General features: G+C 39.4%; 1 protein-coding gene across 5 annotated transcripts; it reads right to left on the reverse strand.

Moving 5' to 3' along the window:
- Positions 1-584: 584 nt before the first annotated feature.
- On the reverse strand, positions 585-14604 carry LOC133920925 (myosin-6-like). 5 transcript variants are annotated; one of them, XM_062365565.1, is made up of 39 exons: positions 14326-14604; positions 13605-13733; positions 13292-13435; positions 13025-13170; positions 12733-12889; positions 12579-12637; positions 12329-12488; positions 11561-11710; positions 11331-11467; positions 11105-11251; positions 10890-10991; positions 10008-10065; positions 9806-9907; positions 9280-9317; positions 9044-9170; positions 8792-8962; positions 8572-8703; positions 8395-8504; positions 8216-8276; positions 7238-7415; positions 6925-7130; positions 6158-6277; positions 5719-5817; positions 5139-5351; positions 4784-4923; positions 4533-4647; positions 4401-4439; positions 4218-4301; positions 3977-4147; positions 3027-3179; positions 2761-2946; positions 2510-2638; positions 2361-2431; positions 2184-2283; positions 2053-2109; positions 1712-1768; positions 1494-1574; positions 1153-1235; positions 585-1054 (listed from the first exon to the last, which is right to left on the reverse strand). In XM_062365565.1, exons 1-39 carry the CDS (start codon positions 14326-14328, stop codon positions 943-945), a joined length of 4527 nt encoding a protein of 1508 aa, XP_062221549.1. In that variant the 5' UTR covers positions 14329-14604; the 3' UTR covers positions 585-942. The 5 variants fall into 5 exon arrangements, with proteins under 5 accessions (XP_062221549.1, XP_062221552.1, XP_062221553.1 ...); XM_062365568.1 differs by lacking the exon at positions 13292-13435 and having other exon boundaries at positions 13025-13126; XM_062365569.1 differs by lacking the exon at positions 14326-14604 and having other exon boundaries at positions 13025-13126; positions 13292-13507; positions 13605-13734.
- Between the last annotated feature and the right edge of the window lie 11776 nt (positions 14605-26380).

Consider the following 26380-nt stretch of genomic DNA (forward strand, 5'->3'; position numbering starts at 1 on the left):
TATGGCGGGTAGTAAAATTATTTTATCTCACTTGCGTAGTTGCTTGCCTGCACGGGCGCGAGCTCACTTGAGTAGGAAACTGAGGATACGCTCTTGCATCTCCCGCCTTGTCGCACCGCGCGGTTAATGCGGTAGAAGACGGGGAGCGCAGCATCGCCGGGCACGGTGGGAGAGGAGGGGCAAGCGACTGAGGAGAGGAGGCAGGCGGTCGGGAAGGAGAACTCGCCGGGAAGAGAGGGAGGAAGAGGATGAGCTCACGGCCGGAAGGAGATCTAGCTTGACCCATCCAGCATATTGCTCAGAAGGATGAGCCAGGGGCAAATCCTTCCTTTTATTTGGCCAAAGAAGGAAAAAAGAAGAAAACGAATTAAAATAGGATAATAGCAAGAAAATGAAAGGTGTCTTCTTTTGAATGGCAAATAAGCGAAACCAATTATGGAAGTAGCAAATAAACGAAACCATATATTGGCAATAGCAAAAAATCAATTTTCTCGTGTAACCAAAGAATGGTGTATAATAGATTTTTCCATCGCACGGAGCACTGCACAGTGCACACGTTCAGAAGCAACGTTTGGAAGATGTCATGGACATAACGGTATTTGCTATATGGATTTTTTCCCTTGCACTATTGATTTACTGTATATAATTTACACAATCTATATCTGGAGAGGCTACTAAGACATGCCCTTGCTCTCTCCTTAAGGTAAAAAAGACTGATTTGAAATTGTCCTACAAAGAATGATTTGCCCCGCATCAAAAGAAACGGCCTTTTAACTGTAAGGGGGAATCCCATCCCTAAAGAATACCTATATTGATTTTACAAAACTAGCTGAAAAGAAAAGAGAACTAAAAAAAAGGCACATATGGGGTAAAAAGATTGAAAAAAATTAAGAAACAATCTGACAAGATATCTAGCAGTTTAAAGCTCGAGACTTCACAGCCCTAATCCTTTAAAAACTGGAAGGCAGGTTTCTCGAGTAGCTCCTCGGCTGGTTTGACATCCGAGAAGTCCTCCAGTATTGAGTTGGTGATATCATCCACCGAGAACGGGATGCTGCATTGCAGAGAAGGTAGATTGGGAATGAAATATTGTGCATAATCATCTAAGGAATATAATAATCTGACCGTTAAATGAAATGGTACATATGTTACCTCGAATTATCATCCAACAAAAATGAACTGCTTTCAGCATTGTTAGAATCCTCTGTCATTAGTACCCGCATGTTACTAAGAACCTGAAACACAAGAGAGTCAAGTAATTTTTCTATTTCCCTTGAATATCATCTGAAAAAGTTCAACACATGCAGGTAGCGTATGCATTATTACGTTATATTTTTTTATATAAAAAACACATCTAGCAGCAAGCAGTAAGTGTCAGCATATCACTTCTATGTAACTAGGGAATTTTGAAATTTTATTCTTTTCCACCCAACAAATGAAACTCAACAAATAAGCCGCAGATATAAGGTGAAGCTCTTCAGAAAAGGACTCACATCTGATGAGACACTTTGGGTATTATACTTGTCATCCCAGTATTGTGTGCAAATTCTGTACAGTTGTTGAACACTCAAGATCTACAAACATAGACAATAGAACATGTATTAGAAACAAGATGCCTCTATACCCTGTGAAACAAGTGAATGGAAGTAGAAACAAGAAAAGCACGAGAGATTCAATATTTAAAAGTAGGTTTACAGTTGTGAGATTTTACCGGACATAGGTCATTGACTATATCATCATAAGATATTCTGAATTTTTGGAATATAACCTGAAAAGAGCATTAAAAATGTATTAATAAATCTTAACATACGGCAAGTCAGTTCAAACTCAAGATCAAACTACAAAAATTGTTGTATTCAACTATTCATCTTCCATCCAAGCTTTGGAGCTTATTAGATCCAAAGATAGGAATATGCCTAAGCTCTAGGGTGCCACTAAAGCAAATACTACACAGTTGGTGGACGTCAAAATTATATCCAAGCATCGATGCACAAAACTCAATCACTCAATTTGAAAATATCAGAATGCACAATTTGGCAGAAGAGGGCATACCAAAAAGCCAACGGCCTGTCTGATATGCTTGAGCTCATCCCATGACGATGATGCATACTGTAACCACGAAACTTCAGTAATGAATCAATAAAAGAAAAGAAAACTAGCCATTTACGCAGCACGAGAATCACCTCAGTTGTTGCCTTTGCACACCACAGCTCCAACTCAGCTAGACCAGCCTTGACATACTCTCCATTGCTGAAGGAGCAACACTCACGACGAAGCAGTAGACTGCAGAACAAACGCAACAATTTTACTACACAAGTTTCCACATGCATAAAAATCAAAACATTTAAAGATAAGCTCACCTGTTGAATAGCTGTACATTAATGTACGAGAATATCTGGGTATAGATTTTCTGAGCTAAAACTGGGTGTACCTGAGGATAAACAAAGCAGCAGTTAAGCATAAATCCAGCACAAGTGAATCGTATAGAAACAATGAGACACACACATACATGATTATCTTGCAGTATCCTTAAAAGGTTATCCAAGCTCTCAATAATTTTCTGCCAGTGGTTGTTCTGAGATTGACCAGATAATCGTCCAGAAACTCGCAGCATGCTAACTCTCATTGTTCTCGGAGCCTTGTGATTAAAGAAGTAAAGGACGATAAACCATGAGTTTCTTTGTGCCAAATGTTTAGGACCTAATGCTAATTATGAAACTATCAAGAAGTAGCAAAACAAGTACAAAGAGGATATGTTACCTGGATACATAGCGAAATCAAAGATGATAATTCCTTTTTAATATTGTCTCGGACGATTCCATAAATCTTCTCCACATAAGCAGTTAGCTGTTGCTTGAACAGCAAGGCAGGATATTTGGCCTCAACTTGGCGGACTACATCTGTTGCTTCAACATGCATGTTGGCAAAAGATGCGGAACGCAAGCCCTAGACAAAGGGATTTACGTTATACCATATTCCCCAACTCGTTACATAGTTTTTCGAGCAAGCAAAGGTCAGTAACATACTTGAGCCATTCTGCCAAATAATGATGTTGGCTGAGGAGGTTTCTTTCGCGAAACACCAGGAGCACCAGCAGCCTTAAGACTTCTCTGCAGTAGGGACAACAAGCTAGATGTATTTGAGAGCCAGTAAGAAAGATTGTCATTGTCCTCCTCGTTCTGCATCAAAGACTTGACAAAGTGAGTGTGGCAGAAAGAAGATCAAAACATAAACTTGCCACTTCTAAAACTCAAAAGCACAGTAAATGACAATATCACCCAACTAGACTTTGCATTTCTCTGAAGGTAAGCCTAAAGAACAGTGAAGTGCTGTCCCTTATTCTCAGTAACGAAATGTGTTAGATTAGTGAAATAACACAAGTGATTTAGATCTCTACTATTGGCCCATATGTTGTATATATCGTCATCTTATAGAGACTACACGCACACTTCTCATTTAATCTTTTTGTTCCTCCTCATTTCTGGGAAGAAGCTGTTTCTACAGCTATTTATCTCGTTAACCGACAACCTACCTCTAAACTTGTTGGCAAATGCCCTGGTTAGATTCTTTTTGGTACACCTCCTAAATATGATCACCTTGGAGTTTTTGGTTGCACATGTTATGTCTTGCTTGCACCTCGTGAGCGGACCAAGTTGACTGCCTAGTTAGTTGAGTGTATTTTTCTAGGGTATAGTCCTAGGCATTTAAGTGTTATCATTGTTATTTTTCTAGGATATATCAGTGTCCGCTACTGCTCAGGCTGCATCAAGCCTAGAATACATGGGCCTCCTAGATATATCCTTGACATCTACATTAAGACTTTCACGTACCATACCTAGCTTTCGCACATCTGCATTGTTCCATGTTGAAAGTAAATTTTAATTATATTAGCTAAGGATGGCTTGTTATTTTTGGAAGGGCCAATTCGGTACTTTAACGTTTCTGTATCTTGACTAAAATTCCAATTTCATATTACCTCTATTGCAGATCCTATTAACTGAATGAGACGATCAAAGACACTGGTCTTCTCCGCCTCAAAAGATTTCCAATGAAGAAGGCATTTGTATATGGTAAAAGCAGCAACAGGCTTCCCAGCACAATATCCAAGGTTTTTCCCAACACAGTCGATAAGTGCATCCACATTTTCCTACAGAAAGATAAGTTTCAGATAACCATGAGTACAGAAGCAACTTAAACATAAAATTATGGTGACCTACAAGTTGCCGATCAACACAAGATTTCCTCAACTTTAGATCGTCATTCCCGTATTCCTTAATAGCAGGGGGTGCACTTTGGGGTTCCTGAGAAGTTACAATTGACAACATTTTCTCATGAGACTATGGGCACAACCGAAAGTTCGAGAGACAAGAGGTAAATACTAAAGATGAAAAACTACAAACCTTTTGTTCTTCAACCTCATGATATCCATTCTCCAAATTCTGAATAATAAATGAAACGGAAGAATTAAGGAACAAAAGCATTTCAGAAGAAACAAAGAACCATCATTTTCCAGTCCATTACATTACTTGTACCTTTGGAGCAATTGGAATTGATAAATGTTCAGACATGCTCTTGATCGGTGTGCACAACAGAGCTTGTCTTTGCACTTTCTCCTCCGATTCCATAGTGGATATTTTCTCTTGAAGCCTGAAGCAGAATAATAAAAGGAAAATGTCCAGTTTTCCTCACTTATCAATGTATGTAAACCATGTTCAACCTAAAATTAATGGAAAAGCAACAAACTATCAATGTTATTGTGCAGCGACAAGGAAAATAGAAAAACCTTAGCATTGCCATGTTCAAGTCAATAATTTTCGACTCAGCATCCATTGCCTGTTTGAGCCTCTCCTCACTGATTTTGCTTGTTTCTTGATATTTCTTCTCAGTATCATCAATCTTCTTTTCAAGAGAACTGACCAAAGTCTGTAGCATGGCATGCAAAGTGTCATAAAAATAGCAAGCAACTATGGAGAAAAAAAAGGACCGAGCTGAAAAGTACCAAGGAAACAATCTCTCCTAGAAAAAAAAGTAATAAAACAACAATAGTTCTCTAATTTACGGCAGAAGTACTGAAAGATATGCAAGCACTCGTCAATGTTGCATAAATGGGAGGAATCCACATTACGTTCAGGTCTCACCTTCAGTTTGTCATTTTCATCTCTAAGCTTATTCATTAGCTCTGTATCTATAACAGGGACCTCTTTAATAACTGGAGCTATCTCTGCAGCCTTCTTGGCTGCTTCCCTCTCCTGTACTAGAATTTCTTCTGTTTCTTTGTACTGTTGTTGCACCTCCTGCAATGCAACTTGCAACTTTGCATTTTCTTGTGATTTAGCTTCCTCGAGATCAGCCTACAATGAACAAGAATGCATTACAAAATAACAATATATCCTCACAATGACTTTACAAACATCCACATTATACTGTTAAGAAGAATAAGACAACCTCCTAAGTATCTGAAAAAGTTTGTTGTTTGAGAAATGATGCAACAGTAGGACGTGTGTTCCAAATAAACAATAGTAGAAAATAGTATGACCCGCATCCTTTTTAGATAAGGTCATCAAAAGAAAATTTGAACAACTAGTCATTCATGTATGCTAACTGAAACAAGGATAAAAACTGGAGCGCTCCACCCGGATGATGCTATCTCAGTGACACAACATCCTTCAGATTGCATGTACATGGTGAAAATTGTGAACTTAACTAAAGAACACTCACTCTCATGCGTTTCTCCAACTGCAGCCGCCACGTAAGCTCCTCAACTTGCTTTTCAAGTTTATTTTTGGCTGCTTGCAAGGCACCAGTTTCCCGGGCAGCCTGATAAACAATTAAATGGATAAGAAAAGATGAATTTTGACATGAGAAAAATATGTATATGTCACTATTCATCACCAGGATTTTCACATCCAGTAATCCAGTACTAAATCACGTGTCAGTATCGATTATATTTCCACAAACTACCTCAGAAGACTAAAATCATACACGGAATGGTATTACAAAATACCAGTGACTGATATTGTACGCTATCTTGTGATATTGCTGTTAGGCATGTTGAGAAGTATTATCCAATAAAACATACAGTGCCTGGCTCATCGTATTTCACAGAAATAGCCTTGGTAGAACACAAGTGTCTGCCACCTAGTGTGCTTGAACTTACCATTTTGAGCTTCCGAAGCTCCTTTCTAGCAACCTTTCCTCTCCAGGCACACTGTGTAGTAATTGCAGCTTTCTTTGTTCTTAAATAATGCAACCTCGCCAAGAATTGACGACAGCAACTCTGGAATAGGCATATGAATGAGTATAAAGTTCAGGAACATTTGACCCGATCTGCTGATCAGGGGTACCAAGGATCATCACCTATACTAATACACGAGTTATACCAATTAGTGGTGATGAAGTTGTCAGGTTTCATCAGAAATGTATCATGTTTATACGAAACATTTTGATGAGAAGTTTGGCACAATCCAACTATGAATAACGTGCATAATGTGTAAGGGGTCACATGGAAGACATTAAACTGAGGAGAATGGAAGTATGTGTGTCAATTCATATTGTTGTCTTCATTACTAACAAAGTCATACATACAATTAAAGAAAAAAAATCTCCCTGAGGAAGATTTCCCTCTCCATGTTTGATGGTGTAGTAGAAAATATTAAGAAAACCAACTTTCACAAATTTTATTGGCTTCTCTACCTTCCTACTCAGGTGAAAATCCAGCCACTAACTTTGTAAGAACTTAGAACTGCCGACTATGATAGTCAATTAGTAAAATGGTATCTATAGTTTCAGAATGGCCACTAACTGTTGCCAAATCCTAACTATATCTATATAAATTTTAACTCTACAACAGTTATTCCCTCCTAGTATTCCATTGCTTGTATCCCAACATGAACATGAAAAAAGGCTCTATATTTGTCATATTACCTGGATAATAATTGCAGCTCTTGTTTGTCTTCTGAAGTGCAGCTCTTTACGTGCAGACATACCATGTAATCCTGATTGAATGGTAACTGCTGAAGTAGAAAGCTCGTTATATGCTTTTCTGGCAGTATACATACGGTAGCAAGTCTGGACCTTGAGTGAAGCAGCTTCTCTGCGGAGATTGTGATAAACTCTTCTTGCAAGGTCCCCTTCAAAGAGTTAACCAAAGCCACATCAGAGAATCTTCGTAACAAAATTTAGATTTGGAATAGTAGACCAAAAATATTAATAATTTTGGAGAATAAAATAATCTCACCGCGACAAACTGTCTGGATTTGTAAAGCTGATTGTCGCAGTGCAATGAAACTCTTCTGTGCCAAAAATGAGCGGACTTTCCTCTGAATCATGCTAGCTGAACACCCTAACACTTCATTTCTACGAGCATCAAGTTCAGCCATCTGACCAGCACGGAGGAATACTTTTGTCTTGCCAATCTAGATGATCATATTTGCAAAAGACATGCAGCTTAGTCCACACATAAGAGCCTTTCATTGCATGGCTGGACTATATGGAGGAAAACGCCAAGAAACAGTCCAGTCTGAAGGTAATATCTAAATTCTATTACTATATACTTTTTATATATTTTATATCAGCTTTTGTGGCTCTTGTTGGGTTACATCTCTAGCCTACCCCAACTTGATCTTGACTCTACAGCCTACACAAGTAACTCTCTCTTGCAGATAAATTCATGTTTCTGGCATATATATTATGAGATCTAAAGGCTCATATTTCTTTTTAGTTAGCATCATGCCAATAAGTAACTCTAATATAAAAATGATAGTTTGCTTGATGTATTAACCACAATAGGACCACAGTTGTGAGATTTTGAATGATGATGTTCCACCATCAGCAGCCAGCGTTAAAAAAAAGGCTACATGGGAAAGGTCCAATGGCAGGTCCACATTAAAATAAGTAAATGTCTAGAGTTGGTGTTCGAGACAAAGTTATCTATATCTGAAAGCCCATTCAAAATGTTTTGGTGCATAAACTTCAGAATCATCTAAGGCAGCATCACTAGACAGTCTACAGAGACACAATATTTTACTTCCAGCCCTGAAAAAATATTTTACTTCTGAAGTTCAGACACATTGCGAAGAGTTTGACAATTTAACTTACATAATCATTGATAAGACTAGAATTGTATAATTACTGAGTATCAAAAGTCACATATCAACAGCACTGAAGCCTACAATTCACAAAAGTAGAATTCAGATTTCCACGTAACATCTATTACCTGATAACCTTGCAGATCTACCTTCTCTAATAACCTCCTTACAGCACTGACCTCATCAGAACTACAACAGTAACAATGGCCAGTTGCACAAACTCAGATCAATAATTTAGGTTTTAGGCTTGACAAACAAAACTAAGAACACGGTACAATATTGTTTATTATTCATTGAAAATTATTACCTTCCACACAAAACATCTGGTGCAAGAATACCAAAACGGTCTATGAACTCGTAGAATGTTCTTCTGGTTGGATATCCTGCACAGCTTATCCTAATTGCTTCCATAACTCCCTGAAACAAGCCAATAATGTAAATGCTGAAGCTGGAAGCCAAAAAAAGTGCTAATAGAAAATCTTACTCCGCATCTGAGTTGCTGAAGAACGTTCTGGTTTTCGAAAATTGTTGGCTTCAACAAATTATTGGGCTTTACACAACGGATGTAGTGTGGCTCAGTTGCACTCAGAGTTTCCAAGAGAGATTGCAATTGTTGCTGCATTTTATATCGTAAGTATTAAAAGTATTAAGACTTGGAATCAACTGAAATCCAATTGAAGCATTGAATGGAAACCATTATGCACCTTGAACCTAGAACCAATGGATGAAAACTTTGTAGATTTTGAGGAGTCCTCGGATAGAAGAGGAAAAAGGCCCGAAACGAAAGCACATTTCGAAGCACCCAGGAGAGCTTGATGTTCAGCAACAACATAGTCTTTATTCTTTTCCAGAAATAACTCTGTTTGATAGGTGACCTATACAAAAGCATGCTTTCACATTAGAGCTGGTTCTGAGAACATTGTTCACGAACAAATGCAAAAGTAGTCCATACTTACATCTCCCGCATAATGGCATATTGTAAAGTCTGATCGAGATAATTTTGGCTTAGCAAAGCGCTTGTGATTTTTGAAAGTTTGGTACAATTTCTGAGCAAATGTCTCATGTGTCGATCTTGGCAACATACTGTAACACAATAGCAAATGTAGACAGGTTAACAGTTACTAGACAGATTACAGTGCTGTATAGTTGCAAAATAGCATATTTAAAGAGATATATTATCACCAATCCATACCAAGCTTCATCTAGAAGGGCAATAATTCCACCAGGTTTCTGCAAAGGAAGGATCGAGTGCTTAGATGAAACATAGAAAAACAATACGGCAACATGACATTACCAGTGTGCTTCAGAAATACCAAAGTTAAAAGAACCTCCGCATCAGAGTAATTAGCGCAAATGTCTATCTTGAATTGGAGCTAAGGAGCGAAGTAATATCACCAACAATATTTGCTTGCTAGACATGCTGCAGTTACTAGGTGTCTTCGATAGAATGTAGGCCCTCATCTGAGCATCGGATGGTGCAGTTTGATGAAACCATTTCCATGGGATGTTGTAAGTTACTTGTTTGATTTGATGTATAAGGCAGCATGGGATTCTATTTGTGTACTTTAATGAGGTGATGCAGGATGAAAATAGAGTGTCACTAGTTCACCAAATCAGTGCTATATGCTATTATGGTTGCATGAAAATTAAAAAAATTGGAATAAATCAATAAACAACAAACAACTATTCAAAACATCATGGCATGCAAAGAAAACTACCTTATCAATGAGATCAAGAACATCCTGGTTGTCAATGAACTCAATATAACTCCAATTAATTTCTTCCTTGGTGTACTCTTCCTGCTCCATCTTAAAGACATGCTGCAGGAAGCAGAGCACAAAGTCAAAATCTCTTTTAGAAACCACAGTGAAATGAAAATTATAAGTTGTGGCACCAACTAAGAAGGCTCTATAAACTTGCCTGATTGAAGTGCTGTTGCAGCTTTTCATTTGTCAGGTTGATACAAAACTGCTCGAAGCTGTCAGAAAAAAGTACATATCAGATGCTGAGCACTGCAAATAAATCTCAAGTAAATAAGCGGCAAAAGAAAGGAGCCCAATGGGAAAACAGAAAGTGAAAGAATCAACAAATTACTAAAACACTTTATTCAACACGAGTAAAATGTACATATCTTAGTCAACTTGCTGATCAGAGCGTAACTTAGGGAAAGAAACCTTTAAATATTGTAGTCACTAGTCAGTCTCAAGAAGCTACTTTACTAGCATTCACATTCATAATCATGTCATAACTGGCTCACATATGTACATATATCAGCAGAACTGCTTCTACAGACTGTTCAACTAATAACACCAAACCAATGGTGTCATTGCAATCCGTGGATAAACAAAACAATCAGTTGGTGCAATACCCTGCATCCCACATGTCTGTCACTAGTTGTGAAAGACTTCAGCACAAGTTATATTCCTGCCATGTACTATTTAAGATTTTACGATAAACTTGCCATACTGATCCTTCAGCTAGTAAGGTAAAAGAAAAGGTCCATGTGGAACTGGAAGAAAGCTAAGAACCGTTGTGACATCTTCCGTTGGTGCATAGAATTAATTCTTCAGAACATGAGATATATGAAGACCCACTGTGAACAAAGACTCAAGACTTCAACAAAGAGAAATAGCCAAGGACGGACACCCTGATCACTGTAAAAAGAAGGTACATGACAAATAGCCACAATTTACTAATAACTAAATTGGGCCCAGCTTCAACAGTTTTCCCGTAGCTGGCCAACCTATTGACAACAAAACATCAAACATGCAACTAATCATCAAAAGTGTACCAATTAAGCACCTGTTTGTTTTGAAGCTTTCAAACCCGTAGATATCCAGAACTCCAATTAAGCATTTTGAATTAGGATCTTGGCCAATAGAGTTGTTGATCTTATTCACAAGCCTAAGACCAAAGTCATTTGCCATATCAGTGTCAAAGGAAACATGTGGAAAATAGCCATGAAGCTCCTTTTGAACAGGAACAGCATACACCGCAAAACTTTGAGACAGACTCACCAATCAAACAACCGTGAGTACACAGTCTTAGCAAGTGCATCCCTACTTCCCTTGGCAGCCTCAGGATCCAAAGTTTTCACTATGTTCTCATCGCGAGTCACAATAATGCGTTTACACAATGAATCCTCTAAAGCTTTCTCGTCACACCTACAATACCAAATTTGGAACTCTTGTCAGCCAGCATAACCATCTAAGAGTTTCTAAAAAGAAGCAAAAAGACACATACATGAAGAGCTCAGCAGCTGTCTTCAAATGAAACAGAGATTTTTCATCTTTCGGTTTTGATGAATCTCCATCATCCGCTTCTGCAAACTCGACATTCCCCAAGTGGAGAATACCAGCAACTACCCGAAAGATTGCTTCCTAAACAAAATACAAGCATGTTCAAGGGAAAGCTCCAAGTGATTTTAAAAAGGAAACAAGTATGAAGCAGTCATTAAATAACCAAATAAATACCTGCTCTTCAGAACTAATTCCAATAATATCCATAGCCTTCCTGGTTTCAAGATACTCTTTAGATTCATCTAGGCCTTCAAGCTTAAAGCAGTTGGACTGATTAAGATAGTGAAATCTTCTGGGATCTCCGAGTTTGTATCTCTCACGCTCCTGATAGATGCAAACAGTATCATTTAGCCACAATCTGCTTGCCAATGGGAAATATAAGATTTTAACAAGCGAAAGCAGTTACAATATGTTATTGTTCCAATACACTGTAAGGCTAAATATACATAGCTAGAGGAACATGCCAACAAAACTTTTTACTCTCTGGATGGGGGCTGCTATTTCCTTCTAGTGAAAAAATAGCAAACAGTTTGGACACAAAAAGTGTGTCAAAGGGGCACTAAAAACTAAGTTTTAATAAATTCTTATTAACACAACAGCATACATGTAATATACAATGATGCATGCACTGACTATGATAGAAGTTATGGCATCACTAGATTAGAAACAGCAGAAACATTCGATTATAGAATACCACTCAATTTAAAATTAAATAGTTTCACAAGCCCTCAATCTACTTGTCCTGATTAACAGGAAAGGGCTCTAGCGATGGATGTCCTGAAAATAGTAACACTTAGAATGGGATTACGCTATGTCAAACCAAAAAATTGGATTCTACATAAAGGTCATCAGTAGCAGGCTGAGAGCAGAATATGATTACAGGGTATAAAGTTAATGTAAATATGTCTGATCGGAAGTGCAAGGACAGGCAAGGGGCAGCACCTCATAAGGGGCGGCACAAAGCATGTAGAAACAATGGTAATTTCTCTCTGGATCAGATATTTGACAGACACGGGATCTCTCGAGGAGATAAGTTCTCACGGCAGCTCCTGATATTCTCCCTTTCTGATCAAACTGGATCTCAACAAACTTACCGAAGCGACTGCAAGCAGTGACAAGAAAGTTGGTTGAGTGACAAAAATAGTTACCCACAATATTAACCAAGATGATCATGTGAAGAAATGCCTCTTGCCTTGAATTATTGTTTCGGACAGTCTTTGCATTTCCAAATGCTTCAAGAACAGGATTGGACTATGAGAAGAATATGATATAAGTTATTCAGTCAAACAAGAACACAGTGGTCACGGAAATGCTTATTCGGAACTAGGTGTCTGAGAAATTATCACCTGAAGTACTTGCTTCTCCACAGTTCTCCCTTCGGATGCAGCCTTCCCACCCATGTAAGCAAGATAGCGCATGATCATTTTGGTGCTTTCTGTTTTACCAGCACCACTTTCTCCACTAACAAGAATCGACTGACTTACTCCTTCATTCAGCATCAGTCTGTAACAGTAACGTAATCAAGATAATCTCCTCTCAGCCAGACTCAAAAAGGAAAAAAGCGATAACGCCACTGATGGAAAGTACCGGTTAAACTATATAGTTTAAACCACTCAAGAATTATCAGAATGAACCTACCTATATGCAACATCTGCAATGGCAAAAGGATGAGGGCTTAATTCACCAAAATCCGCCCCTTTGTATTGCTGCATCATCTGAGTGTCGTACAAATGGGGCAGTCTTCGGAAAGGATTAACAGCAATTAAGATATTGCCAGTATACGTCTGGTTTCAAATTGAAGAAGTTGAAAACACGTCTCAGAAAAGCATGAGCGGCTCAGTTACTAAGTAGGTGTGGGCAATGTATGAAAATAGAGTTATGCTATTTACAGTTATTCTAACTTACATAAATTTCATTCATGTCATATCTAGATTTCAAATTCTGAAGGACCCCCGGTTCATGTAGATAGGCAAGCTTTGTCATGTCATCAACTCCACATGGTGCTTCCTCAGGATCCTTAGCATGGACATTAGACGCTTCCACCGTAACCTGAACAAAGGACCAGGTTTTAAAGGACCAGGTTTTAACTCAGGATCCCTTTGTAACTCGCAAGTGTTTTTCCTATTATAAAAGGTCGTCTCAGCTTGGGATGGCCTTTCTTAGCAGTATAGCTTTTACAAGCCCAGCATTAACCCCAAACTTTACAGAAACAGCATACCGTCTTTTCATTTGAACACTTGACCGTAATCGTGTCTCCATTGACTTTTATAACCTCCCCAGCAATCCAGGCCACATCGGGGTCCTCGACCCAAATTTGGGATCCCGCCGCAATGGAAGCTTGTGCCGCCTGCAGGAACACAATTAAACATTAAACACTAGCCGCATATTGTTTGATATGGAAAAAATGCACTTTGCCAAAAAAAAAAACAATAAAATGCCTCATGCATTCCAGAGTCAACATAGAAGCTCCGTATGGAAACTATGGACACTAAGTTGAGGCCTTCAACCATTTGGTGGCGCCAAAGAGCAATGTCCTGGGTCTAATGATCAGAAAGGTAGCAAAGCACAAGTCAACGCCAGTAGCACTAGAATTTGTCAGAAATGCCATCCTCATTTCTCAGACGCGGCGTAGATCTCCGTGAGCAAGCTTGAAGTGGGGAATGGGGGTTCAATTGAACCCCAAAGTTATTGGAAAAATAAACCGCTGCTAGCACTACCAGTTTAGGGTGATAGGCACCCTAAGACAATGTGTGCTTGAACATGCACGGATGCATCATGCTACTCTCGGATCTTGCGCTCTCTTTCGAACCAGGCCTGAATCGAGCAGCAGCACGCAGCAAACAAAACCCGCAACTAACTGGATGGAGAGGAGGAGAGATTCCGAGATGCGATAACTCCCGGAGCAAAGCAGCAATCCAAGCAAGTTATTGCTTCCTTACCATCACAATAGCACAGCCCAAGTCCGGACGGATCTCGGCTGCACGCCAGTCCGGACGATGGGAGGCGGAAGGCGGCGGCGGCGACGACGACTACGCCAGAAAGGCTTCCCTCCGAGGTGGCGGCGCGTCCGGCGGCTGCGCGGCGAGGCGGAGGGAGGAGACGAATAGAGGGTGCCCTTGCGTTGGACGATGGCTTCGCTTTCGCGGAGGACGGGACAGCTTTGGAGGGAGGGGCGAAGATGAGAGGGAACAGCTGCGTCGTCGAAGCTGACGGTTTTTTTTCGTTTTTTTTTTTTTTTTTTTTACTGCGCACCGCAGTCTAATGCTACTGCGGCGTTTTCGTCCGGGTCTTTTGGGTTTCCCTTCCTCACCATTTTGCCCCGGATTCGATGGGATGCGGTGGTAGATAGCTAACGGGTTTGGACAGAATAAATCATTAGTGGTGCTCTCTTATTCTTTCTCTTCTAACCTTCTTTTCTCCGTCTATCTTTTTTTCTTTTCATATCTCTCCTTCCTCAGTATGGAGCACCAGAGCGTAGGAGGCTTGAGCCCTACGCCCCCTAAGATCTGCCTTTGGATTTGGTTTTTGTATGTTATAAATGATTTTTTTATGCTTCTACATAACCTACCATAATACTACCTTTTGTGGTAGGGTTCGGCAATTAATACAAATAATTTATTAGCTACTCGTATAAGTTTTCTTCAAAATAGGTTCCACGGCAGTAGCTTTTCTTGAATTATTGGTACCATCTAGCTTTAATTCCATTGATAAACTTGGCCTAGCGGTTGTGCTGATGTAGAGTCTTACTAAGGTATTATAGTGCAACGATGATAAAGAGGAAATGTGGAGAAGAACGTGAACATCATAAGCTAGGGAAAATATTTCTCAAGGAAAAACAGGGAGAAAGTGAAATGCTATAGTGGATAACAGGAGAAGAAGAAAGGAAGAAGGTGCTCAACAAAAAAAGTTGGTTCCAAATCGTAGTCATATGGGACAAAAACACTGTAAAGTGACGGTAGAAACAATACCATATATCCACGTAAATAGTAATGTTGTTTTATATGGCATGAAATCATAAATTATTTTGTCTTACTCAGTCTTGTTTTTTCATACCGCTTCTACCTAGATTATCCATTAAATCAACACGAATGATACAGTTCAGGAGCACGATCTAGAAAGCACAAGCTTTAATTCCAAGTTAGGCTTGAGCACGAACCCATCCTTTTACAAGGTTGCATCGATCCTAATGGATCTCTCGGTTGAGTGCACTAGTTGATTATACCAATCAAGCTCCTCGCGATTAGACCCAGTATTTCGGATTGGAGAGTAAATTATTCAAGAGAATGCACCGTAAGCTCTAAGGAAATCGGTACAGCAATACGTCGTGTACTGATGTGCATGCTTGCTTGTGCAGCTGAGCGGTACGTGGTGGGTAAGCGGTAGCTGCTGACTTGTCGTGCACCGGACCCGCGAAACGAAGGCAAGCAAGCCCGGATCCGACATGAGATTTTTTTTAAGAAGCCGAAGCGGCACCGCCTCATTGGTCAAACCGAAAACGGAACTCGCGAGGGTGGGCCCGCGCAAGAGCGGCGTCCACCGCCCAAGCCCATTTGCATCTCCTACCGCGTGGGCCCCGCGGTGTCGGTGAGTGATGGGGGCGTAATTGATGGCAGTTTATGCCTCACCTCTCTGTCTCCACCCCAGCACCAGGAGAGGGGAGCAACATGGCCTCGTACCTGGGAACGATCAGCACCCCCACGCCCACACGGCTTCGCAACTCGTTCTTTTGGGGCGTGAGGGCAATCTGGGAATTTCATTGGTTAGTGAACAAGGTAGTGCACATGTGTTGTAATAAAAATATAAATATAAACGCGATAGTATTAATTACAAATTCAAGGTATTAAAATGTGGATGCGTCATAAGAGTATCATCGAACGAATATGTTAAAAGTGATAACGTAGTTGAAATTCAGATAAAATCTAAAAAATAGAAGTAGATTATCAATTAGTTTCCTCCTAATTTTTTTTTATTTTTTTATTAGTAAAACAATTCTCATATCTATAGCCGTAAAAAGAAGAGAATGATAGAGAAATATGATGGATGGTAAAAATAAGTAAATTATTCGAATTTTAGAGGTTTTTATTAAGTGAGAGAAAAGTAGGAGAAAGAGGTGACATAAGATTATCGACAAATCAGGCCAACAGAAGATGAGTGTATCACGATGATGTGTAATGACGCAACTAGGCATCGCGCTCTGTTCACAAAGGTGGCATGGCAGAAGCAGCAACTCTCCTGTGTCCTCGTGATCTTGGTTGTCCCCACCCCCCATGGGGAAGGAAATGGAACAATGCAGCGGTTGTGTTGTGTGTGCTTCTAAGGAATAACGAAAGAGAAAGGAAAACCGCCGCTTCATCCACCCATCATACTGAATTTGACATTTGGCCTTTCATTGCTGATCATAGCCTTGCTTGATCAACAAATATTTATGTGTAATTCTTTATCGTACTCCGTATAGAATTATTGTTGTAGACATATGTTACTTAAATGTTATGATTCCATGCCTGATATGCTTGGAGTGCTAAGATTTGGAGTACAAGTTTATTTGAGATGTGTGCATTAGGAGATGTTGGTGCACTTGGATTCACCTCTTTTTTTTAAAAAAAGCTCTTATTTATGAAAAAGACATGTGTATAATATCCCGTTGGTGAGAAAAAATTATGAATATATAAATTACCAAATCCATGTAACAATCCCTTGATCGAGATAAAATAAACAAAAACGAAAAAAAATACTCACTATGAAGGATGAACCAAAAAGCAAAGATCATGACGCAGCCACTTGGTTCACCTTACAATTATAGATTTCGATTATATGATTTCACGCCTAACAATGTGGGTAGCCCGGCATTCGCGGAGGCCACATTCAACAAGATGAAATCTTCCTTTTTACTATATTTCTCGTTGGATAGCTCAAGAGTGCTGTCATACCTACCATCACGTTGGTCTGGTAGGAATCAGTTGAACTCTACGCCCGTTTTATTTAATCACCAGAACAGAGCTTTATGGGTCCAATGACCAGACTGTTAGGATCAATCGAATTCGTTATGGCAAGCACTACGGTCATTCATCACTCCTCTTGTTCTGTAGAGCATAGATAAATTATACTACTATATGCTCCAACATGAATTAGAATATTTTAAATACTTAAATAATTTTAAAAACTTTGTAAGGTAAAACTATATCAATTCCTATCTAAATATGCTCTAAATTTATCTAGTATATCTACCTACTATTTAAAAAATTTGTAACCTACTTAGAAAAGTAAATTGCAAATATGTAGGTGTAGAAACGTAAATAAAGTAGAGAAAGCAAACTCAGGATCTTATTCCATGGTACCGATGGCACACAAGCCACCACTAATTTATGTTGGAGCTCTATAAAGAATATGCTATAGGTCGCTAAGATTTTTCCGGTCACAACTCTTGAGGTACCAAGCCACCAAGGTAAGAACTCAAGCACAATGAGCCACTAAGGTAAGTTCTCGTCATTAAGCTCTTTTTCGATCACTTGTACGTCGTCTTCGCTTTAGAGCTTTAGCCACCAAAGCAAGGGCCTCTGCGTCCCCGTACATGCTTCCTATTATCACTCCACACGAGATCAGAGGGTTAACAAGCTTGAGCCACCAAAGCTCAAAGTGACAGCAAGTCACCAAGACTCCAGTACGTCGACATATCTCTTGATATAAGTTTGGATCACTTATTAATCTACTCTCTAGGTAGCAACACCTAGCAACAAACAATCTCTAGGCCTATTAGCACTAATAACACTCTAATCTTATGCTTAATTGTATTAGCTGATCACTTTAAGCACTTTGATAGCTTGGATGTCTTCTCAGGTGCATATGAGGTTCTCTAAACTCCAGCAGCTTCAAATGATCGAGTGGAGGAGTATTTATAGCCTCAAATCCGTCAACTAGTCGTAGCCCCAACAGCTCAAATTTATTGTATACGTCGGATGATACGGTGTAGACAACATAGAACTCATTGGACCATCTAGCATGTACATCTTCCAAAACTAGCCATTGAAACTCCACTCAAAGCTTCTGTGAACACCGGACTATCCGGTTTGATCTTCATCTCCATCATTGAGCCATCCGACGTGTATACTTGAGCTAATCCGAGCTTCTGACATCTTCTCTGCACAAAATACTCGGGTGTATTGTCCGGTGCATTCAATCCATAGCGTCGGACTATCCGGTATGTTGTTTGATCTTCTCTTTTGAACAAAGACACTCTAGTGTGCACTCTCTTCATTCGCCGGACTATCCTGCAAGTAGAACTTTAATCTTCTAGACTTTGCAACCTTCTCTGCAAGAAATCCTCCGGTGCATCATCCGGCATGTACAACTCAAATCACCGGACTATCTGGCGTGTACACCTTCTTCTCCTTCTTCTATCAGAACACTACGGCGTTCATCACTTTCATATGCCAGACCATCCGGCGTGTATTGTTTCCATTGGCTGAAATATTTCAGCGTGTACAAATGCCTCTGCATTGAACCTTCCGGTATAGTCAACTTCTATGAGACTTCTTCAATTCAATCAAGTTTTATCCTATCTTCAGCGACTTTTTCATGTATTGCATTCACAAGACCTACTAAAGTATATACTTGATAAACATGTTGTTCTTATTGACTATGTTATCATTAATCACTAAAATCACAAATATACCTTAAAGTAAATGCTACAATCTCTCTAAAGGTATGTTTCTTATAATATCTCCTTTTTGGTGATTGATGACAACACAACCAAAACAAGAGATAAGTAATAAATGATACAAATTGTAAAAAGCACAAAATCTTACCGCATCGTTTGGATGCATGTTCTTATCACTTAATCCTCCTTTGTTGTGGCTTCCTTTTTCTCTAATGTCATTATCTCACTTGATCGACCTATGTAAAAGATTCTCCCCCTTTGTCAATATTTATGTATCTTGCACTTGCTTTGGTCATCATAATTTTTCCCATTTGTCAATAATCTCCCAAAAAGACTATAAACGCATATTAAACTCAAGATAAAATAATAGAGCACATGAAAGAGAGCTTCATAAACTATAATCCAATAAAGTGATACCACTTGCATGGATTCAATTTAAAAGATATTGGATGCTAATTGACATGAAAGCACATAGATTATAATTCATAAAACTCACATAATATAGCATAAACTCCCCTATATCAGTGCATACATATGATGAGAAAGAAACATATGCGCAACTAGATAACATGTCAAGATAGAAAATTTAAGTCATATCATGCATGGAGCATCTTAAATGAACAAAATTTTTGACAAAGATACCAATTGAAGCCTTGACGCATTGTATATCTCTGGAAAATTATCGATTACTTCATGAGACTACAAAAGATATTACTTAAAATACATGTTAGTTTAAAAATTATAACCTATAGGATATACTCCCCATAAATATGTGTATACAAGTATTGAATACATGTGAGATATATGCACTTGTTATTGATAACAATGAGAATTTATCTTATAGATTGACCTCATAACACATAAAATATATCAATTAAAGAAATATACCATATAAATGACCTACAACTAATAAACCTTGTAGGTTGCATAGGATATAGAGAAACTCAAGCAACCTATCATATAAAAATATACACTATATATTGCAATAAATTGAAATATGCACATGCAATCCTACACAAGGCAAGGTGCTAGATGCAAAATAAAATGTATGAAAAAAACAATCTGATTACTATTACCTCTTTTACCTTTGGATGAGGATTTAAATATATAATGGTCATGATCTTCATCAACGCGTTCAATCATGTACACTTGGCTTCTTTACTTGAGCTTTCACTACATCTTATGAGTCAAGTCTCCAAATCTCCATAGCCACCTCGGTCTTCAAGTCTTATTTGGAACCCAAGCCAATTGAAGCCCCTTCATGTTGATGATGACTTACTTCGGCACCTAAATGAGTTAATTCCAACTCTGGTCCTTTCTCACAACCATATATGCAACCAAATTGTTATTTTCCTTCTTTAGCTTATAGTGGTTGCTTTTGATCTTGATTTTATAGTTGGGCTTGATGTAGAGGTTGGATGTCTTGTTAAATAGGTTTTTCATCTTCTTTTTATCTTTTGTTTTCTTCTTGACTTGCTTGCATTATAAAGATTTGTGACCTTCTTGATGTCACTTGAAGCATGTCACAGTGGATCCCTCCGTAAGCTTGTTCATCATGTTATTATGGTTATCTTGAGTAGATTAGATATGTCATTTGGCCTTTAATCTTGCCAAGTCTTACTTTAACTTTTTCACTTCTTCACTTCTTACTTGAACTCATTATTCTCTTGTGCAATAAGTTCATTAGATTATTCTATAAAAAGTAAAAAATATTATCAACACATATCTCATTGCAAAGATGTGAGCTAGATATAACAATTAAATCATCACAAGAAGTAGAAACATCTACCTTAGAATTAAAATTAAAGAGAGAGGTAGATTGCTTCAAAGAGATATTAGACTGATATTCAATACACTTAAATTTTGTCTTAAGCTCTTCATACTCTTTGTTTATCAATTATTTATAATTGAAAACAAACGTAATATGAATGCCATTGAGAACATTAAATTTCTTAAGTTATTTAGATTATTTCATTTGAACCGAAACAGGAGGGGAATCCCCTACTGTGATTTTGATTAAAAAGAGTTAAAAAAAACTGTGTACAAAGAGAGAGAAGAAAGAAAGAAATAGAAGAGAACGAAAATTACAAGCTAGCAAGCCAGATCCTCATATCTTCTTTCAAAGAAACACTAGCTCTATACATGTTAAGGGAGAACAAATCTCGGAACTCCGTTTTCCAATGAGGGAATAAGATGTTTCCTGCATTGAAAATAATATTGTTCCTATACATCCAGATTGTCCAACAAGCATCAATAATCACCACTATGTAATAGGTTATAGGGAAAAGATGTTTCTACTCCTGGATCATATCAACCGAAGGAAGTGAAAGATCCCAAATAAAGCACAAGGACAACCAGCATAACTGAGAGAAAGGACATCCAAAGAATAAGTGCTTAACATCCTCCTCATTATTCAAATTGCAAAGAACACATTGTACCGTTGGGATGTCAAAATTCTCTCTTCTGAGCAAATTCCTGGTATTAAGTCTATCATTAAGCAATAACCAAAAAAAAAATTATATACTTCTTTTGACAACTTGACTTCCATAGCCAGAGAAAAGGTGGAGCCACTACTGTTCGACCAATCAAGAGATTATAGACTCTTTTTGAGGAAAAAACATTGGCCCCCCATATATAGGACCATTGGTCTTTAGTCCCATGGTCAAAATTGAAATCATCAAGCTTTGCGACAAGGTCTGCTAGCTGTTGTGAGGCAATTGGCGACAAGGGTAACAGAAAAATGACTTCAAAGTAAGGCAAAAGAGATATGAATCTCTGAACAGAAATATTGGGTTCCCTAGAAAAAGAGAACAAATGTGGATAGGCCAATTTAAGAGGGCAAAATTAGATGGATACCATCACAAAAGTGCTCTCACACCAATGGTATTTTTCAACTTTTATAATTTTTGCGATGGTACCCAGCAAATTACCCCATTTAAGAGAACCAAAACGCCAATTGTCCTTCCAAGAAAGAACCGTATCACCCTTGCCAACATGAGCTTGACACGTGTTCTTAAGAGATCTTTAGGTTATTTCATTAACGCCCTTTATTGCTTATTGATTAAATTAAGAAATTCTTTATGAGAGGGAGAATCCTCATCAGATTCATTATCACTTATATTACTTTCTATACCTTTAACCATAAGATACTTGTGTGATAACTTGCATGATGATGATCTTGAGGAAGAGTTTTTCTTGGATAAATGAATGGTGAGGCTCTTATCACTTGAGTTTTGTGACAGTCCAAAATGCTTAAGCACGTCATTAATGTTTTCCGCAATAGAAATACTCAAATTTCTCTGCGTATGACAGAATTGAGTGCGGGCGTGCCAGTATACAATTGTATACGAGTAAATAAATGAAACACACAAGAACACAAACTAAAAAGGAAACTTGTATTCTTTATTCATTCATGGGAATTTACAAGTCTTCTCTTCTTGCATATATCCCTGTATGGCGCCTTAATATACAGACGATTGCATAATTCCTAAATCCTAGAGTCTCGTAAGAACTCTAGTTAATTACGTCCGTAGGTTTGAGCTTACGGATCACCTCTGATTAAGCTGCGTCAAACGGTTGCCATTGTCAAGCCTCCTGTCATGTACTCTATATATGTATGATGTGCTACACGATAAAAAGAAATACGAGGCTCATCACTCTGGCGAGCAACTTAAAGTCATATTCCATGATGCACGGAGTTCAAGCTAAAAGCTTTGAATTATGTTTGGCCTCATCGGTCACGAACATGATGTGTCCAGCATCGTCGGTCAGGACATAATAAAGTTCTCTGGCCTTGTCGGTCGCAGAAAATAAGGAATTAAACATAAGACTTTTAGCTATAACTCCAGCATCGCCATGGCCGACTTTGAACCCTGCTTTCGCTAGACTTTGATACATGATAATTTGTAGCTTATTGCTTGAGTTATTGTGAAGGTAATGCCTAAATCGGGCTTGATTGACCAAACTATGAGGCTCTTCTCGGCGCTGACGGCGCGAACTAAAACTTTTTAATTAAGCATACCTTGCTTCGCCTTCTTTTGAAGGCATACATAACATTCTACGTGAATCCACATGGTCACGTGATATACAGTACTTGTGACTCCAAATCAATATAAACCTATTCCAATGATTATTAATTATTCTCAAGCTTGCATCACTCTTATGATATTTCATCTAGTGCCAGTGATCAACCCTCTTTAACCGATAATGCTCAATAATTAACCGGTCATCCCATTTTTGTCTTTCTGCACTTTTACGAATTGCACCGCAGCAGTCGCATGGCAGATACCAAGGACATTTCTGCTAACAAGAAGACAAGAACTCTCTCTCTTTCTTTTCTTTCTACCACCCAACTATAAGAAGCGTTAATTCCTGCCGCCGTTACGGCATGGGTCTTGTAGACCACTCATACCACAAGTCCACGGATCATATGTTATCACACCGATTTCCACATCATCTATATCAACCACAGACCTGTGAATCGTACACTGATCCCCACCAAACATGCCGCTTTCCATACCATCTATACCGTCAACCCATGGATCATAAGCCAATCCCTACCATCGTGCCACCTTTCAAACCATCTGTCTCTACCACAGACCCACGGATCATATACCGATCCCCACCAACATGCCGCCTTCCAGCCATCAGTACCGCCAACCCAAGGATCATAAGCTGATCCCTACCATCATGCCACCTTTCAAACCATCTGTCTCTACCACAGACCCACGGATCATATACCGATCCCCACCAACATGCCGCCTTCCAGCCATCAGTACCGCCAACCCAAGGATCATAAGCCGATCCCCACCCTCGTACCACCTTTCAAACCATCTGTCTCTACCACAGACTCACAGATCATATACCGATCCCCACCAACATGCCGCCGCCGCCGATACGGCATGTCCCTATGAAAGAAAGATTGCAGGCCTTGGCACCGTGCAAATTACTCACCATGGAACGAAGTCCTTGGCATGATGAAGATGGAGCGCTGGGCGATGTAGACGTCCCCCGGGGCAGCGATCCAGCCCAGCTTGTTTGCAGTGGCTAGGATGATCTCCAAGTATTGGTGATGTTCGTGGATGGAGTAGTGATTGGTGTGGCTGTGTGTGAATGGCGAGTGGTGATTCGATATGTGTATCTGCGAGCGGGTGCGTGTGAATTCTAGATGGAAAAGCAGAGCTTCCGCCTCCTTTTTTAAAAACAAAAGCCTCCCCCCACGTAAGGGAACAGGGGCCCTTTTATAGCCAGCCTCTAGGGCAAGCAGGGATCCCTTAGCCAAGTTGAGGCGAGCCGCGAGCGTCATCACGTATCTGTTGGCGAGCGCTTCACCGTGCGATATACTCGGTCGCCGTTTCCGTTGGGCTAAGGACGAAACAGCGACGGCCGTTCCTTGCGAGATATCTGGGAGTCATTCCTCGCCGAGCAGCCTTATCTAGCTTTGGGTTTAAACTCATACATACAAGCTAGCACCAGCCTTAGACCATCTCCAACGGTTTTTCTTTAGGGACCAAAATCCCTTCACGACGGGATTTTCATTCCCTTCAGCGCTCCAACGATTTCCCTTCACAGTTCCTGTCACGACGGGATTCCCAGGGTCATTCCCTTCAGGACGGGATTCTCTCTCCTTTCCCTTCGCGATTCCCTCGAGGGGAAGCTGTTGGAGATGAGAGGAAATAAAGGGAACGAGAACGGGAAAGGGAATCGGAAAGGGAACGAAATGAAGAGAATATGGTTGGAGATGGTCTTATCTCCAATACGAGAACATGAGCCCTCCTTGGCGTGTAGAATCTGAAGCAGGTTGTTGGAAGCTTCTACTGCGCGCGCATATATACGTATTCGTATTTAGCATGTGCCGCAAGTTTGAGAAGGCTGAAAGGCTATTGGACCTGTTGGAAGGCTCTACTACGCGTGCATGGCTCCATGACGTTGAGCTGCTAACCACTGCATGCATGCATGAATGTGTCTAGCCTTTTTTATTTGACGTGAACAATTATCAGACTGTATGCATGTGGCTCATTTAACTTGCTCAAAATAAGGAACGTCATTTGACAAACTGTTATGCAGATGCGCGAGGCAAGCGTAGAGTTTTTCCTGGAAGCTTCTGGCACACACGTATGCCGGCAACATGCAAGGTCATCGTATACATAGTGTATACATATTTGTATTTAATTAACATGGGCCGCAAGCTTGATAAGGCCGAAATATTATTGGGTTAGACCTGCCAAACTAGTTTCCTTGTATATATATTCTTCTAGATGCTCACGTACATGTGTTACTTATCTTATTTTGAGAGTATTTGTAAGAGGCTAGTGGTCTGGCGTGATACTCCATCGTCATTCAGCCGAGCGATCGATTCCGGCCAGACTACCTCCAGTTGATGTTTTATACGTGCAGCGCCACTAGTAATAGACTTTGTATTAAGTCATGACAAAAATATAGTCCAACAATTAAGTATTAATTGGTACCATTAGCATCATGTTTATTATTTTGAGCAATTTTTGACATCTTATTTAAATTAAACACAAATTGTTAAAGTCAATATTAACTGATGCTGTGTGAAGCAACTCATAGTTAATGTGACTAACCGCCTTGTATGATCTGCATAACAGTGTATGTAACTCACATGTTCTTCCTTTAGAAGCATATATTTTTTTAAAAAAAATCGAAGGTATGCAACCCCTGAAACTGGATTTGTAGTATCACTGGATTGAAATGTATTCGTTGTGTGCTTTTTGAAGGAAAGCAAACAGAGAAGTTTTGCATCTGAAGCTGAGAGTATAGCATTAAAGCTACTTTCTGAATGAGAAAGCTGAAGCCACAAGTGCAAGTAAATTGAAGTGATGGAAAGTGAGCTCAAAAGTAAGTGCACTGCTAATTGTATATAGGAGCTGTTACTTAACTAATCCGTATATACTTGCTCCACAAAGAAGCATATCACTGTGAAAAAGTCACTTGTGCGAATGAATTAACAAAGCGGCAAGGTACAAGAGCATCAGAATCAAATGTACACTCTCATGCAGAAGAAAACGAAACGAAAAGAAACGGACGGAGAGGAGGATGAGGAGCAAGTAAACGCGTTGGGAGAACGGAAGAGTCAAATCCCCCATCAATGACTTGTCTCTTCTCCGCAGGATCTGCCAAGGAAAGGGAATTTTTTTTACAATTGTCACATGGACGCAACGCAACAAACCAAAAATTAGGGCATCATCAGAGCATGCGGCTGCCTTTTGTCTTAAGGAACGTTAAAAATCATGTCACTCGGCATGATTGGCTTGCCTTGCTCTGCATGCTTTTGCCGGTTAATGATGGCGATTACAGTAGCCTGGTGGTATAAGTGC

This window comes from Phragmites australis, chromosome 6 (assembly GCF_958298935.1).
Source record: "Phragmites australis chromosome 6, lpPhrAust1.1, whole genome shotgun sequence".
In the NCBI taxonomy this organism is placed as follows: Eukaryota; Viridiplantae; Streptophyta; class Magnoliopsida; order Poales; family Poaceae; genus Phragmites; species Phragmites australis.

Excerpts from the sequence above, each read along its gene's own strand:
- LOC133920925 (XM_062365565.1), bottom strand. Across the intron at positions 12,890-13,024 it reads ATTGCAGATGTTGCATATAG|ACTGATGCTGAATGAAGGAG; the intron begins GTAGGTTCATTC and ends TTACTGTTACAG. Across the intron at positions 4,440-4,532 it reads CAATTCCAATTGCTCCAAAG|AATTTGGAGAATGGATATCA; the intron begins GTACAAGTAATG and ends TTTATTATTCAG.